At 36.5% G+C, this 17,783-nt stretch overlaps 1 protein-coding gene and 1 long non-coding RNA gene across 2 annotated transcripts; both read right to left on the reverse strand.

The window, feature by feature from the left end:
- Positions 1 to 3,680: 3,680 nt before the first annotated feature.
- Positions 3,681 to 9,705, reverse strand: LOC4329678 (chloride channel protein CLC-c). The gene is made up of 7 exons (XM_015771106.3): positions 9,350 to 9,705; positions 8,365 to 8,565; positions 7,730 to 7,907; positions 6,624 to 6,886; positions 5,913 to 6,182; positions 4,670 to 5,801; positions 3,681 to 4,065 (listed from the first exon to the last, which is right to left on the reverse strand). The coding sequence occupies exons 1-7, from the start codon at positions 9,604 to 9,606 to the stop codon at positions 3,952 to 3,954; spliced, it is 2,415 nt and encodes an 804-aa protein (XP_015626592.1). The 5' UTR covers positions 9,607 to 9,705; the 3' UTR covers positions 3,681 to 3,951.
- A 4,226-nt stretch (positions 9,706 to 13,931) lies between these two features.
- On the reverse strand, positions 13,932 to 14,658 carry LOC136355319 (uncharacterized). The gene is made up of 3 exons (XR_010739486.1): positions 14,523 to 14,658; positions 14,208 to 14,378; positions 13,932 to 14,104 (listed from the first exon to the last, which is right to left on the reverse strand). It is a non-coding gene; the product is annotated as an uncharacterized lncRNA (long non-coding RNA).
- Between the last annotated feature and the right edge of the window lie 3,125 nt (positions 14,659 to 17,783).

Below are 17,783 nucleotides of genomic sequence, written 5' to 3' on the forward strand. Positions count from 1 at the left end.
ATTCTGTTAGAAAATATCCCTTTTGCCCTTAATTTCTATACAACTATACACTAGAAAAAAATCCAAAATAAATAAACAACATTGCATATGTACTTCGCATTATTTTAACATGTGCACATGAAAATTGAGTCTAATGGCTATCGTATATACTTGCAAGTACATAATTTATTTTTATTTTATCTATAAAAAGAATTCATTGCATGCATTTTTTTCTCTTATATATGTGAATGAGGGGGCATAAGTGTCATTTATCAAGAGAGTTGTTGGTTATGTGTGTTCAAGGATAAGTTTGAATTAAAATAAAAACTTGAAGGACTAATATGGACACATTGAAATATTAAGGACTAAACTGATCCTTGCATGAAACTTGGAGGACTATTTTACCTATTCACCCAAAACTTAAAATGAGATGTTTGATTAAAAACATGAGTTTAATCAAACAAAATTTAACCAAAATCTCTTATATTTTGTGATGGAGGAAATATTTATTTAGCAACAAAGTTGCTACCGGAATTGTTACTAACAACTTATATTGAAACATATTTTCTTTGAAATTGCTTACAAAATCACAGTCAAAGTTTATAAATTCCTACTTAAAAAGTCGAGTATAGTATTTTTTTAGAAGTATTATTATCTGAATTATTACCGTCGACTATAGTGCACGTAACAATGCAATCACAAATTAGGCTATGTTTGGCATAATTCCAAATCCATGATTCTGTGAAGGTATTCATAGATTTAGAAATCCATAGATGTGGATGTGTGACTATACTGATATCAGTTGAATAATTTATTTGTTCATATTTATAGAAAGTATACATTTCAAACCAATATAGTTTAACTTGCAAACTATAATTCCAGTGAAGGTCTCATATGAAACTATGCCAAACAAGACCTTAATATCTGAATGACTAAAATATCCCTTCTTGAAGTGAGGTCTTTTTCTATACCTAATCCAATACTAGTCTAAATGTTCAAAGTTTTCTTAAAGATTGACTGAAAATATATGTTTAAAACAATATATTTAGGGACAGAGAGAGTACTTATGTTTTCATTTAAACTGATATCGGGATGTTCAGTACAGCCACAACTGCAGCCAGCAGCTGCCACAACAGATCCTCTTGCCTTTTTTTATGAACTGTAGCTACTGGCTGCAAAGTAGCATTACCAAACACCCTTATAACATTTTTTGGCATTCAAATTGTGTTTTAAAATTAATAATATCTTCGCCTACATTCTTGTCTCAACCAATCATAACCTTTCACATTTTAATTTCTTCGCCTACTTTATTTTCTCAACTAATCATAGCATTCTCTTGTTTAGTTTCACCTATTTTCTTAATACATATCCAACTTTAAAGCTTTTTATATTTTGGGATGGAGGTAGAAATACTTTTCCTTTTATTTACCTATTTGACTCTCATAATTAGGTGGACACAAATCTTTTATGAGAGAGAGAGAGAGAGAGAGAGAGAGAGAGAGAGAGAGAGAGAGAGATATCCTCATAAGAATGCAGAGTTCTCCTTTAGTCAGTAGAATGTGCATGTGCATACTTCAGAGTCATCAGAAGTTCTTAATATGGTGATGATTCAATGTTGGTGAATCTTGGTACTACTTGTAGACAGACAAGATCAATGAGGATATTAAAGTTTGGCCGACTGCATTGAAAAAAATGCAGTTGCACTGAAATATGCAGTTGTCAGAAAAGAAGGGCAGGGCAATTAACAACACTTGCTAGCAAAGGACGTTTTTCTTTGAAAGAGAACAAAAGACAGACATAAGATGCAGGTAGTGGATAGCCGGTATTATTCGCATCTGAATCTGAATTCACTAAAAATGATATGGGAGATGATGCGGGAAGAGTTGTATATTTTCGAATGTATCGTATTATCAAACGTATAACAAAATCTATTACGAATCTATTTATAAACCTGATAAAAATAATTAATTAATTATTTATGAGTTCACAAGTAATATTACGTATTTTTTTCCTTGATATATCATTGGATAATTCTTTTACACTCTAATTGCATTCCTAGGTTTAATAACTGTGGTTTAGAGATATATCATCCCGAGGAAAAAAATATACTCCCTCCATCCTATAAAAAACTAGTATTAGATGTTTAGATGTTGTACTACAATATGCCACATCTAGTTCTAGGATCATTTTTTTTTGGGACGGAAGGAATAGGATATTACATGGGATAAATGATAGGTTACCGAAACTATCTGTGCCTGCCTCTAACTACAAAGAAAAAAAATTCGAGGTATAATAAAGAAATAACATAATCCGATCGTACCCGACCAGATTTCGATCCGAGACCCGGGCATTGCCCGCCTTACTTGGGAGGGCAGCAAACAAGATCATATCACATTGGTAGCAACTCCATTTGGTTACACACTTACACTGATTTTTCACCCAGCATCACAACACACTACTCCAGCAATCCAAAAACTTTTCAGCATGCACGAAAAAGAAAAAAAAAGATCTACTCCTCTGCAGCAGAGTGTTGTCTGAAAGTTGTTTTTTCTTTGGGCAGTGAGGAACTGCATAAGCAAAGACCATAATGCTGGAATCTTCAGGGACAACATCATTGCATTGTGACTGTCACTGCTGGTTGTTGGAGGGCAGGTGCCACCCTCTCTGTAGAACCATTTGTTTGCATATGTGGGCAGCATCTGGGGACATCCTAGCTGTAAACAATGGAGTTTGGAGGCTTCATTCTTTTCCCTCCATTTTCATGTAGTCCTATACTAGTAGTACTCCCCTCGTCCTATAATATAGCAATATAGTATTAGAATGTGTCTTATCTAGTATAAGTTTTCAATGTTTTGGAGCAGTATTTTTCAAGGCCTTCATGCATGAGCATCATTGCATATTATATGGGAAACTATTTTGATCCCTTCAGAGGATATCCCCTCGTTATTTGCATGTCACTCAAATGGTTATGAAAAAAATTAAAAAAATATTGAGAAGATGTATTAATATGTAATATATCACTCCACAAACATGTAAGTTCAGATTCAACTTTTACATCTCGTAAAAAAACAAATTAAACTACAGCTAATTAACGCATATTTACAGTCAAATTTGTTTTTTTGTTGCGAGATGTAGAAGATGAATTTGAACTTACATGTTTGTGTAGTGATATATCATATATTAATACATCTTCTTAAATTTTTTCTTAACTATTTGAGTGACATGCAAACAACGAGGGGACATCACTCGAGGGATTAAAATCCACTCCCATATTATATGGCATCACACATCAGTATTTTTTTTATTATATCTTTCATGTTCTTTAGCAAAAGTATGTTAGTATATCCTTGACAGATGGAACTCTGATGAAAGGCTGGAAAGTACTCTTGACAAATCATAGTTATAACAATGCGCTTATGATTAGAATGTCCATATAACACAGAAGAAAGGCACATGGCTAGAGGCTGTTTTATACCTTTTTAGATTAACAAAAACTGGGATTGGCTTAGGTTCATTTTTCTTACTACTAGAAGTCTAGAAGTAGAAGAAAAATAAGGTAAAGCTAAGTTGATACCTACATTTTTTTAAAAGTTGAGAATTAATATTTATGATTTAACAAAAAATTGGTACTTGAGCAGGGCTGTCGGCTACATCAATTTTGGTCTGATTTCACTGTAAAAAAAACATTCAGGCATCTCAACTTTCAAATATGCCTTAGCACAACTTTATGATATAAAATTTCGGTGTTCCGAATGTTTGCTCTACATTTACAGAGCGCTTCCTGTCAGACTCAAAATAAGCAAGCTGAGACAAAATACGCTACAAGATGAATCCTGTAAAAGAGGATATGCTACAACCGATGTACAGATGATGAGCTCTCTCCAACAAATGACAGACACAATTTTGTAAATTACATATAATGAACACTTCCTATACTTCACATAAAACGAGTGGCGGCAAAACGCTTAAAAATCAGCCTCCCATCGATGTCGAGTGGAACTTGTGAGGATTGAGATTTGGGAACAGCCCGTGGATATGTTCTTCGACGAAATCATGCCTCGTGAGAATTCCGACAATGGGTGGCCTCTGCAGCCAACAGGAAAGGGAAAAAGACAATGTGTTGTCATACAAGTTGCTCCCTCAGTTTCTTTTTTTCATAAGGCGTATTTTAATTTCAGAAAGTCTTTAAGACTAAACTTTGACCATTTATTTCTCATAAAACATATTCCTAACAGATGTAAAACCAATGTAGTATGAAAGTGCTTCGAAATATGAATCTAATGGTATAAGTTTTATATACTAAACATACTTGTATGTTAACTAATAAGTCAAAATCTTTCAGGTCAAAATACGCTTAATAAAAGTGAATGAAGGGAGTATAATTTTCAAACTTAGCCTGTAATAACAAGACAATAGTACGTGTACGTGTATTGGAAAACATCGTATATGAGGGGTAAAGTTTGATCTTGGCATGTATTGAAGGAATAATGACCTACAGTATGACTTTAACTGCCATGTAAAAAATAAATTCTAGAATGCAGATCGCAGATACGAGATAGCGAATAGAAGCACAGAAATGATCTATGCAAGGTTAAGTAATTGAATCACTTGTAAGCATTCCTAAATCTTTACTGTTATTTCTCATGTAAGTGCATTCCATGCGTGACTTAATGAGTGTGAGAGTACTTACATCTGGTGTCTTTGGCACAACCAAAAGGTGCCTCAATCCTAGTGCACGGAATAGGATTGCAGCTTTTGCGAGTGACATTGTCTCAACCACCGTATAAGGTGAGGTGTTTGTAACGGGATGGAGATCCACATACATTTCCATCTCCTCATCAGTGAAGTCCAGGTCCTGAATTTTCAAGCCTTTCCCTGACCCTGGCTTGGCAAAATCAAAGGCACCGAATCTTTGAAGGACAAAGCTACCACTAGTTTTCAGCTGGTCTTTCATGAACATCTTGCCATTCAGCAAAACCAACAGATGAGACCTTGTCACGAGCCCGACCAATTCAGGTGCTTCCGTTAGAGGTGGCTCATCAACCACTGGGAATCCATTGTGGCCTGTGAACCTTAACGCATGGACAATGTTTCCCACCTTCTCGACACCTGAAAACGTAATAAGTGGGCCAGACACAACATCGCCAGCAACCAAGTGCCTCATGTATGGTTCAGCATGAGCCTCCATGTATGGCAAGCCTTTCATTACCACTATCTGATCATAAACTCCTTTATTAAAGTTATCTGCTATAGTCTTCGATATGAGAAGAACAAGCATGACCAGAGGGAGCATGGCCAGGTCGTTGGTGAGCTCTAGAAGGATCACGCAGACTGACACGGTCATTCTCATTGTTCCACCAAGAAAAGATGCTGCACCAAGAAGGGCAAAAAGACCAGGATCAAGGTCGGATATGGATCCAAGAAGTGTCCCCACTATGCGCCCGTATGTTGCACCAGCGAGAATAACAGGGATGAAGAGACCGGATGGGACGGCAACACCGTACGTCAGAATTCCAAGGCAGTACACAGCAGTGAAAAAGATGAAAAGGGTGGACATGTGGAACTCAGATTCAGTCCCATTGCTAAAGAGGTTGCGGATGGCATCATCATTTGTATTGAAAAAGAGTGATGCAAGATCATTGTAATGCCCTGGTGGACATTGAAAGTTCTTGAAGTTACCAGAGCGTCCAATGGTAGGACATTGCTCCACAGCATCCACGGGACATGGAGTGCACGCAGCAAGCCAAGGGAGACCATAAGAGCACATTGATGTGATAATTGATATTGTTATAGTGAGAAGGATCTTGAATGGAGCACCTCTCCTGCAGGAATATGAACAAAGCAGAAGATATCACATCTTAATTAGCAACACAAGCAGAAGAGGCTATTGCAAATCCATTTGTACCAATTTACAATTGCTACATAGTACTTACTCGTTTATGATACTGTAAACACGGAGAACCTTGTCCAAGAGAAAATTAAAAAGGCCTCCAAAGATTCCACCAATTATTCCAAGGATAATTATTGCTATTAGATCTGGAGTACTGTAGGTTGCAACAGTTGAACTGAGATCGAACATAATTAATCCACCTTGCCCAAAGAGACCGCATTTTCCACTACGACAGAACTCAATAAGAGATCTCAACACGACAGCAACAACAGCCGTTGTAAAGAACGCCCTCCACAAAAGAGCACTTCGCCACCTATAAAACAAGTTATGAAAAACTATCATTAATTGTCATGTTGGCATAGAAAGTTTTGATGACAAAAATGCAAATTAATTATTGATAACTATGGAATTATCAAATTCTTTTTGAGTTTAAATCTACTGATACAGCCATATAACTACATGTCCAAAGAATGGTTCTTGTCAAAAAACCAAAGACACACTTAACATCAATATTAGATACGAAAGATGCATACTTTCTTTGTCTCGAATATGCAATGAGCATATCATTGCATTAATAGAAGAAGAAAGATGCATACTGAAGCTGATTGCTGCAGACTACTATTGTTACAATTTTGTAAAATCCCAGTGATAATTTATTTCATAAAAAAGATATCACAGGAATGGCAGACAAGTCAAACAAAGAAAATGCTTCATTCAAAAGAAAATTTATAGCTTCCAAGGAAAGAACTGCTACCATGATGCTGCTTCCTCAAGAGCAAATAGGACACCACCAACAGGAGCACGGAAGGCAGCTGCCACTCCAGCTGCAGACCCGCATGTAATTAAATCCCGCCTATCCCTGTCATTCTTAAAATATCTTAGCCAATTACATGTAAGCCGGTACTTGCGGGATCCTCCCTGACCAAGCAAGTTGGCAATACATGCCCCTGTATGTACCATAGGACCTTCCTTTCCAAGTACAAATCCAGCTGAAACTCCAAGTATTGAACCAAATATCTACAAAGTAGTAGAACAATTAGAAGATGAGATTCTACAGAAACCAGAACCCACAATTGTTACTTGTAGAATTTGTAAAAAATTATCAATACAGACGTACATACCAACTGCAAACAGGTTCATAATACTTCCAACAATCAATTATAAAAACAGTCATATCCACTGTAAGATTTTCAAACTTAATCAGCTGTAGAATTTTCACAAAGGGCATTCACTAGAATCTACTAGGTTTCTATCAGCACAGAAAAGTGAGAATGAACCGGCTATACCACTTTCTAAACCTGCAGCTACTAGTAGAAATCAGTAAAACAGTACAGTATTTTTTTTTTGTACTTTAGTAGTAGAATGACATTGGATATTTCAATTACACATAGGCTCCATACTCCCTCCGGTTCCATATTAATTGACGTTTTGGACAAGGTTGTGGTCAAACTTTTTTAACTTTGACTATCAATAACTTTAAAAATATTTAGTTTAAAAGAGCTAGAACAACATATATAGATTTGTCTTTTAAAAGTAAACATGCATTTATTTATTATATATATTATAGTAGAAAAATAAGGTCAAAGATATATCTTGTAGACCGTGTTATTGTCCAAAACGTCAATTAAAATGAAACCGGAGGGAGTATATCATTATCTCTCAGTGAAACTTCACACTACCCACGATCCCACAAAACATATGCACCAGGAAAATAAAAGGTAGAATACTTTGTTTTACGAAAATATTTATGTAATATGATATGAACAATAGTAAGCAATGGAGCTTAGCGATCCCATGATCCTATTTCACAAGTTAATTCTGGGAAGATACGCAATGCATCTGATTCTAAGTTAGATATACCTTCACAAAGAGCGTACTGGGGGCCAATATTGAATATGCATCAACTCCATTAAGATATGCTTTAACTTCGGGAATACCAGACCCAGCAGCAGCAGGTGCAATGTAAGCACATATTGCTGCCGCTGCAGCTGCTAAGACCAAATTGCAACCTCCATAAGCGAAAAATGCAGTTAAATACCTGCACTGGAAGCAAGCCACCATTGATTACTTCAAATAATTCCGCAGTTGTAAACTATTGAATATCTCATCTCTATTGATTATTTTGAATCATTACAAAGTTGTCATTAATAAATCTCTATTAGCAACTTCATATGCTCCACAGCTACGCATAACACAAGCTTTTCTACTATATCGACTCACTTGTTACTGCTTGCAACAAAGAAACCCTTGTTTTCTGAAGTAATGACAGGAGCACTGCCTACTGCAACAAAGAAACTTAAAAGACTGTTTTCCATGACCTTAGCAACATATGAAGCATTATCACAATACAATGTATAAAAGTGTAGCAAATAGCCGAATAATGTATTCTACAGCTGTGATGAGTTATAAATCATCAGCAGGATCTGAAGCAATGTACGGAAAAATAGCAAAAACAGCAAAATAGTTCTCCCATCAAATGCAAAATGAAACCTTACCTTTCCTTTAGCATAAGATTACCCGTGAGCAACAGTTTGAATCCAGCAATGTTTTCAACTGCAAGATTGTTGAAGAAGCCAACAAGTCCAGTCAACAGGCCAATAAGAAGCACCAAGGTCCACTTCAGAACAATGTACTGAAATATCTGCTTCTTCTTTCTTGATCGCCAGTCTTGCTTGAAAAGGTCGTTCTCAACAACTCTGAAACATAAAACATATGAAGGATGTAACAGATGGACTAAAGTGTCTAATACAAATGTTTGATACTTGCATTTATCTAGGAATACAGGTTCAAGTTCACTTTGGCTTAAAAAAAAAGCCCTCTTTGGATCAAATTTTGGTTCTTGTTCATCTTAATTAATTAATACAGTTTTCCTCCTACATGATATTAGTATCTACACATGTCCTTTCTCTCTGCAATTCATTCTTCAGTAAACATCTCCCAAATAAGAAAAAAATCATCTAATGAACTGCCGCGTGGTATTTGCATGAAATTTTATCTTTCAAATTATTGGTTCTGTACTATCACTGCATTTATTCTTCAAAAACAATGTCTAAATTGATTGATATAATCCATTGTAGCTTCCACCTCTTTTTTCTTACTTCAAATGAGCTCCTAGTAACTTCGTTTCCATACTCAATAATCACCCAAAGAAACAAAAGGGAGTACTGGTTATTTGAAGTACAAGCCAGATCAGCAAGGAGCTAGCTAAGGGAAAAGCTAGCATTCGGCTACCCGAGATTCGAGATTATGTGCTAACATCGCCTCGACTAATCGCTAATGACATAGAAACAAGAATCATGTTTTGCACTATTCCCCATCATTGAAACAGCAATAAAAGCACTTGAATTTGCAAGATTAATCCAGTAAAGATCAAATATGTCTCCTAAATGCAACCGAACCACCTAATAAATCACCCATAAATGATGTAACTAAAAGAACAAAAGCATTGAGCAGATGAACAGAGGGCGCGCGAATGCGTACTCGTAGTCGAGGCTCTCGATGGGGCAGACGTTGGCGCCGACGATGGCGATCTGGGAGGTGGTGTTCATGGTGCGCTTCCGCAGCAGCGGCTCCCCGGCGCTCCCGCTGCGGCCGCCGCCGCTGTCGTTGTAGCGGAGCAGCGCCCCCGACGACGAGCCGTTCCGCCGCCACAGCCCGCCGGACCCGTCCGTGCTCTCGATGTCGTAGTTGTGGCTCCCCTCCCTCTCCGGCGCCCGGTGCTGCGACTGCCCCTCCATTCCGCCGCCGCTCGCCGCCGCCGCCGCTTTGGTCAGAGAGCTCTTCTTCTTCTTCTTCTTCTTCTTCTTCTTCTCTTCTCCGCGAGACTTTCTTTGCTTGGCTTCTCTGCAATGTATACAGGTTAGGAAGAATCCAAGAGGAGGCCAAGATTAATAATTATTATTAGAGGAAAAAATGATCATGTGTTTGATGATGGGAAATGATCTTAAAATGTTTTTGGATGTTTGTATATTTTAGAAAATCCAGGGGAGTTATCTTGTGGGAATAGTATGCTTTTTTTTCCTTTTCTTTTTTTTGAGTATACAAGTCAGAGGTATGTATACCTATCACACTTCTAAATGTGATTGGAGACATGCCACAAATTTGGCAATATGAAAATATTGATCATCTATTTGGTTTGTAGAAAAAAGCATTGTCCAATTTTTTTTTTAAGAATTACATAGTACAGACACTCACAACGCATGCGTACTCACCTCACCCCTATGAACACACGCACGCAAACCCTGTCCCTATGAGTATCTTTGAGTACTAGACCACAATTATTTGGCTTGTTTGAATTCCAAAATGCAACTTTGGCGTCAAACCATACAAAGCCCTTGCCCTTTTTTTTCTTTTTTTTTTTGCAATGATCAATTATTACCACTGGAAAAAAAAGGGCAAGTCTAAGAATAACAATGAACTTTGAACGCTACACATGCATGTACTACAAAAATGCTCCGACTTCTATGGGCATTACGGTGGATTATGATAATCTCATTTGTACCAACAACTTTTACACATTTTGGTGTTTGGCGAACTGGTTTTATTTTAATTTATATTGCAAACGATATATTATAGTCTAAGAAAATAAAAATGGGGAATCATGAAAATTGAAAAACATATTTTATCTATTTGTAATTCGATCATTGAATTAAAATACAATAAGTTCAAATTCCTACATCAACTTTAAAAATTAAGCAAAGCACAGCACAGCAACCACAAATTGAGCCTCTTGAGGCATATTAGTGGTGTATCCTCATGATCCTTACCTCGCCCTGTCTGACCATAAATATTTGATATTTAGATTCAATTTGATCAAAATTTTAAAATTCTGGCTACCAATAATTCATCAAATTCTTAGTTTTTTTCAAAAAAAAATATAAGTAGATTTGTCTTGAAATGTACCAACATAATATCATAAAATTATATCCATAAATTATTCCAATATAAAATTGATGGTTAAAATTTTAAAAGTTTGATCAGCAAGTGATTTATGGTCAATTTATAAATGGTTGGAGGGTGATTAAAGACGTTTTCCACAAATAATTCATTAAGGCGCAATTTGGAAATTTTTAGTTCAAAGTTTTGCTTTTTAAAAAACTGTAAATTGTCTGTTTTAGAAGATTGAATGTACGTCAGACAAACAGAGAGAGAAGGCATTATGCGATGCGTGCTAGTCAGGACAACATGCGGATGCGGGGACCGGACGTTCAGAAATGGACGGCGCAGATGTGGCCCTAAAATACGGGCCCACCGGGGACTGGGCAACGAAGTACAAGCACACATGGCGACTGGGCCCCACTCCGCCGCCTGTGGGTCCCAGAAGCCACGTAGCGTTTGATTGGGAGGCTGACTGGCGAATGCAGATGCAGCCAGTGGATGCAAAACTGATACGTGTACACATGGATGGAATTTTGCTTGTGGGACCCACCAAACATCAACGTAGACTTTGTTTTTTTTTTTTGCCTGGTTTAGTTCCCAAAAATTTTACCCAAAAACATCACATCAAATCTTTAGACACATACATAGAGCATTAAATATATATTAAAAAAACTAATTGCATAGTTAATGAGGAAATCGCGAGCCGAATCTTTTGAGTTTAATTAGTCTATGATTAGCCATAAGTACTACAGTAACATACATGTGCTAATGACGGATTAATTAGGCTCAAAAGATTCGTCTTGCGGTTTCCAGGTGAGTTATGCAATTAGTTTTTTCATTTGTGTCCGAAAACCTCTTCCGACATCTGGTCAAACATTCGATATGACACCCAAAAATTTTCTTTTTCGAACTAAACATGCCTTTAAGCATCCCGATTCGGTAATCACCAAAACAAGTTCGTCCAAAAAAGTTCCTTTACACACTAACCTGCTATTTTCACAGCATATTGATCACATGCTTTAGGGTTTATTTGGTAGAGCTCTAGCTTAGAGCCAACCAACGGAGCAAAGCGAGTTAGAGTGAAATGGAAAAATAAATTAGGGGATGGAGCAGGGTCGGGCCATTTCGTAGCTCCATTCCTGAACTAGATTTGAAAGTTGGAGTAATCCCAAATAAGCCCACACACTAGTACACTACTTCTCGTGGATTGCTCCAGTTTTATTTTAGCTACAGCAACAGAATTTTCATATGTTGTTTCCTTTTAGTACTTCACTACTTCTAGCCAAATGGAATCTCAGCTTGACATGGAATGCCCAACATTACTGCATTGTCATGAATATCATAGAATGGTTCTACAATTAGATTAACATCTTTAGTGAATTTCATATTTCTTGAAACAATATCATGATATTTGCGATTTAATTTTTATGTGTTTGTGTTACTAAACCACCAATGTGCTTATGAATATAGGCACATTGTTTTCTCGGAAATGATCGATATGTATCTTTTAGAATATTTTGAATTTAAGAAATATAAATAGGCACACATATTGTGTTTCAAATATGAAATAGTTTTCACGTTAGTGATGTACCAAAAAAATGCTACAATGACATAGCATGCCGAAGAGATATTATTTTAAAGTAAGATATATGCGTGTTTTACTTTAAAAAAAAGCATATGCTTGTTTATTTTTAAAACAATCTTTAGAACCCTTAATATATAGGGCCTTTGAGCATATACAAGTAATAGCACTATATTCATTTTTGTCAATTCTACATCTAAACATTGGATCTCTTAATTGTTCTAATTAACTAGCTCAACCATAAGTTTAATACCAACACACAATAACATTTCAATGCTAGCCAACAGCATGCATGTGTGAGGCTAATTAATTAGAACCTCGTTCACCATTGGTATAATAAAATTTGACATAAGTGTGTCATGTGCCGGAGGGTCATCATGCGAATAACGTGTAACATCAATCATCCATGGATAAAATAACACAAACTTCCAAACCAGGATATGACCCCAAATATGTTTGGTCATTTGATTAATAGTTTACACATTAGGATACTATGGAATTCCAAGCTGGCTTGGAAAAAAGAATATGAAGACAATAATAGAGTTGCAACGCAACAAGGATGATGTAGGAGGAGGGGGACAAATGAGCCAGTTGGCCGTAAGTTGAATACTAATTTGAAACAAGATGGGTTGTCAAGATTTCTTGGGTTATTTTGGTCATATACCAACCACGAAAAATGTGTGTATTAATATTTTTCTGTATTGGATTTTTGAAGTGTCAATTTAATTAGAGAATTTTCTTCTCCTATGTTTCTTTTTCACATTGAAACAAATGATAATGGATGATGTATGTGACCATTTTCACTTTGCCAAATGGGTTGATGGGTGTTATTGCATCGTGTGTGTGTGGTCGTAAGGGGATTTCAAAGAATTTATCAAACCAACGGGTTCATGAAAAAAAAAGTAGGTAGAGATGTCCTAGTCTACCACATAAGCTATCATAGTTCGGCAAATTGGGTCACTGATCATCATGAATCGCTAGACTAGTTTTATGTTTTAGGTTAGGTGTAATTATTAGAACTATAAATAAAAGGAACATGTTTGAATTTGAACTAATATACCGAGTTGTTTCTGAAAATGTATTGTTGAGCTTTGTAAGTTAACCATAGCACATTTATTATGTAGCCCCTTGAGATACGAGGTAGGATCAGAGTACCTCTCAACCAGTTTTGGTAAGGAAGGTTTGGTATGCGTAGGATCGACCACCAGTCCATTCTTCTTGATGACGAAAGGAAGTGGGCCCACTGACTGAGAGATGGGCCGCAGCCAATGGCGTGCAGACACGTTGGATCCAGCTTGGCTTCACTATTCCACCCCCAATAATCGGTGATCCAATCATCCAAACCGAGATTGCCATCGTGCAAGGAGATTAACATACTCTAGGTAAATTCTAATCTAAACCACAATTAGGTTTTTTTTTTCCGAATACGTAAGAGAGTTGAATATCATTACATTAATCTATACATATTATATAAGTGTTACACTAGGAATGAGAAAAGGGCGTCCAAAAACACGCTAGCTAATGCAAGAATGGTTAGACGAAAATAATTGAGCTTTGAGCACAAAAATTATGACTTAATTGATTGGCCGAATACACCTTGGCGATCGAAAAGGCTGGATTGATTAATTTCTGTTGTCGAAAAAGAAACAAATAACAAAACAAGTGCGATCAAAACAAACTAAAAAAAAAAACCCAGAAGCATAAATTTGCAGCAAATTAAACAAGCTGCTGCAATGCTTGGGGAATTGGTAATATGGTTTCAGGGGATCGGAAGCCTGAAACAGTGAGGAAGAAGAGTATATTTGATATATGTAAGCTTTCTGCTTGCAGGTATCCAATTGTATTACAGATTTGCAGGGATGATGATTGTGTTCTTACCTTACAAAATTCGAGCCTTGGTTGAACTCAGATCATCAGGCCACAGTAAAAACTTCCCGAGATTCAGATCAAGATGATGATCCTCCTTTCTCTTCTACTGCCTCTCTGAAACTCTGAAACTCTAAATCTCTCTCTCAAACTATTGCTTTATGTCTGGGTGCTTATATATATCTGCAGTTCAAGTGAGAGGCTGAGATGAGAGCAGGAGGGAAAAAAAAAAAGAAAAAGAAGACAAGGACAGCAAGTTGTGGATGATGGGGGAGAGAAGTTTCTGAAGAAAATGCATACAAGATGGAGGAGAGGAACAGTAATAACTCAATAAAGAAGAGTGACAGAAGCCATCGATCGTCTGTAGAACGTAGCTTCACTCCATCGCTTTGGACTTGCCACACTCATTGCCCATCATCAGTATACTATTATTACTCCTCGCAAAAAAAAAAGTATACTATTATTACTACTATATATCATGATGCAGTTGCGTGATTGATTGATTTCTTGGATTGGTTTGTCTTGCTCATGCCATGATTAATTTTTCTCTTCCGGGTTTATAGAGGACGTGCTATGTAAACATCCACGAATGCGTCGATGGTTATGGTCGTTTGAGCTACGGCTGATAAGTCACAGGAAAATAAATAAACAAACAATATTTTATAAATATTTTTTTATATCTATGTTATTGGTAGTTTAAAATTCAATGCTGAGAAATAGATTATAATAAAAAAAATAAAATGCATTTCAAAATTAAATTTCGAAATTTTGCGCTATGGCTGGATAGGCTAGTAAGCAGACGTCGTCTTTACTAGGTTGTACTTCTCCTGGATATTACATGGACATAGGGCCTATTCACTTTTATGCCAAAAAAAAACCTTACCAAATTTTAACAATACCAAATTTTGGCATAGTTGTCTAATTGCTAAAATTTTGGCAATATTTCTTATATAGTTATCAAAATTTGGCAGCAAACTAAATGTAGCTATTTTTTTAGTAACTTTACTAAAATTTGATAAGATTAAAAATGACATTAAAGTGAACATGCCCATAGTATATACATGTACAGGAATAATCATGTGGCTCAAATGATCCAAATGGACAGCACTGATAGTGCCAAGACTATCGGCCCTATTGTTTGGCTCCTTCGTGGAATAAGCCGAACAACGTATTTGAAAAAAAAAAGTAATTTGTGAATAAAATTTTTATATATATGTTCTTAGCTATGTAAAAGTAAAAGCTGGAAAATAAACTGTGATAAAAACAACTCTAAAATCAACTCCAAATTTAATGTTGAAATTTAAAATTTAACTGATAAGTTATTAATTCCTTTTCCACAACTGTATTGGTATAAGCAACTTGTTAATTAGGCGTTAATTCTTCAATTCGAGATTCTAATTATGCATATGATCCCGTATTGCTTTTTCTTTTGAACCAAAAGAAAGAATTTGGTACTGGTTGTTGCCACCTACGACCCTCGCGCACACTTGTTATGAATCACGCGAGCTGAGGTAGTTAGATGGTGATCCAAGAATTGAATCTTATCAATTAATTAATGGATGCCACCTAGATAGTGATGTGTGTAACACGCGCACTAAGATGGTCAAATCAAATGGCTGGGCATGTGGTATTTACTAATATTCAATCAGAGTAAGGCTGAGTTTTATATAGCTGTTGGGCTTAGCTAGTTAGTGAAAAAAAAAATAAACAACTGATATAAGATAAATTTAATAGCATTGTCTTTGGTATTAACATACGTGCTAATTCAATCTGTCCTTTTTTAGAATAATGTGATAATTAAATCTGTCCTGTTTTTAGCAAAAATAATGTGCTAATTAACAATATTGAAGAAAAAGATCATGAGAACGCCAAAATACACTAATTTTTCACATGAATAGATACTAATTTATCCTTGAGCTAGTACTTATCATATATAAAAGAAAAAAAGTTACACACACAGTTAAGCTCGTGAGAAGTTTGAGCTCGGCTCGACAAAGCTCGCAAGCTTGCAGCTAGGCTCGGGTTTGGCTCGCTAGGAGTTCGAGCCGAGCTCGAGCAGCTTGCGAGCCTTGAGCTTTTTTGACAGCCCTAACCAAAATTACCATAACCTTCTTGCAAAGAGAAAAAAAACACAGAACCTGTGGGCTGTAGTTACTAGCAATGAAAAAGTTTAGTTTAGTTTACGTCCCATAGCAGCAAATCCGGGCTTGAACTTGAGCGAGCCGGATCGATCCATCCACCCCCACGATCCACCACCATGCGCAAATCGGAGCTACCACCACCGCACTTTGCCTCTCGAAATTGGATCCTAAATTGAGGTCTCGAGTGACCCTCCCCCGAACTCTAATTGATCCTGCTGATGACGTGTAGGATGTGGAGGACGCTGCGGTCATCGGTGTGCCTTTGGAGCGTGCTCGACCTCCGCGCTCACTAGTGCGACGCTGAGGTTGTAGGTTGCGGGAGGGGGATATGGGATAAAGAAGAGAGAAGATGTTTCACTGACACGTGCATCTTATGTGAGTTTTTATTTTTGCCTCTGGCATGACGTCAGCTGAAACCATCATAAATACACTTTTGGGGGCTATGCTTGCACCAGTTTTGAAAGATAGGTATGTGTTATACCCATTTTGTGGTCTAAGGATATCAACTCTGGACTTTTGCACTAGCAAGAACTCCCTCCGTCCCATAATATAAGGGATTTTGAGTTTTTGTTTGTATTGTTTGACCACTCGTCTTATTAAAAAAATTTGCGCAAATATAAAAAAACAAAAAGTTGTGCTTAAAGTACTTTGGATAATAAAGTAAGTTAAAAAAAATAAATAATAATTCAAAATTTTTTTAAATAAGACTAGTGGTCAAATAGTACAAGTAAAAACTCAAAATCCCTTTCATTATGGATGGAGGGAGTAGCAACTACCGATCGAAGTTACCGGCAAATATGGTCCGAAATTATCACTCTTACAGGCCAAATTTATCAGCAACTACGAACGGAGTACGGAGATTGTCAATGCCAATGGGCAAAAATTTATGAGCTACCACGGGATAAAATTACCAGCAGGTACGGGCCAAAATCACAAGCAGCCATTAAAGTGTAATTAATGGGCTTCTTTTCGATGGCTCTTGTTGGGCTTAATTAATGTTTGCGGAAATTGGGCTCTGTTTAATTTGTGGTGGGCCGATGTCAAAGGAGCTCAGGAGCAGGTTTGAAATGAAATGTGAAGCATCTTTGTTTCTTACTAAAGTACGAAGTGAAAAATGCTGTGCAAACTGAAATGAAATTTGAATGTGAAGCGTCTTATAAATACTACTCCCTATGTCCTATGATATAAGGAATTTTGAGCTCTGTCCCATGATATAAGGAATTTTGAGTTCTTGCTTTACACTGTTTGACCACTCGTCTTGTTCAAAAAAATTTTAGATTTATTATTTATTTTTTTTGACTTACTTTATTATCTAAAGTATTTTAAGCACAAATTTTCGTTTTTTATATTTGCACAAATTTTTTGAATAAGATAAGTGGTCAAACAATGTAAATAAAAACTCAAAATCTCTAATATTATGGGATGGAGGGAGTAGTATAAACAAAAA

Source organism: Oryza sativa, chromosome 2, assembly GCF_034140825.1.
Source record: "Oryza sativa Japonica Group chromosome 2, ASM3414082v1".
Taxonomy (NCBI): domain Eukaryota; kingdom Viridiplantae; phylum Streptophyta; class Magnoliopsida; order Poales; family Poaceae; genus Oryza; species Oryza sativa.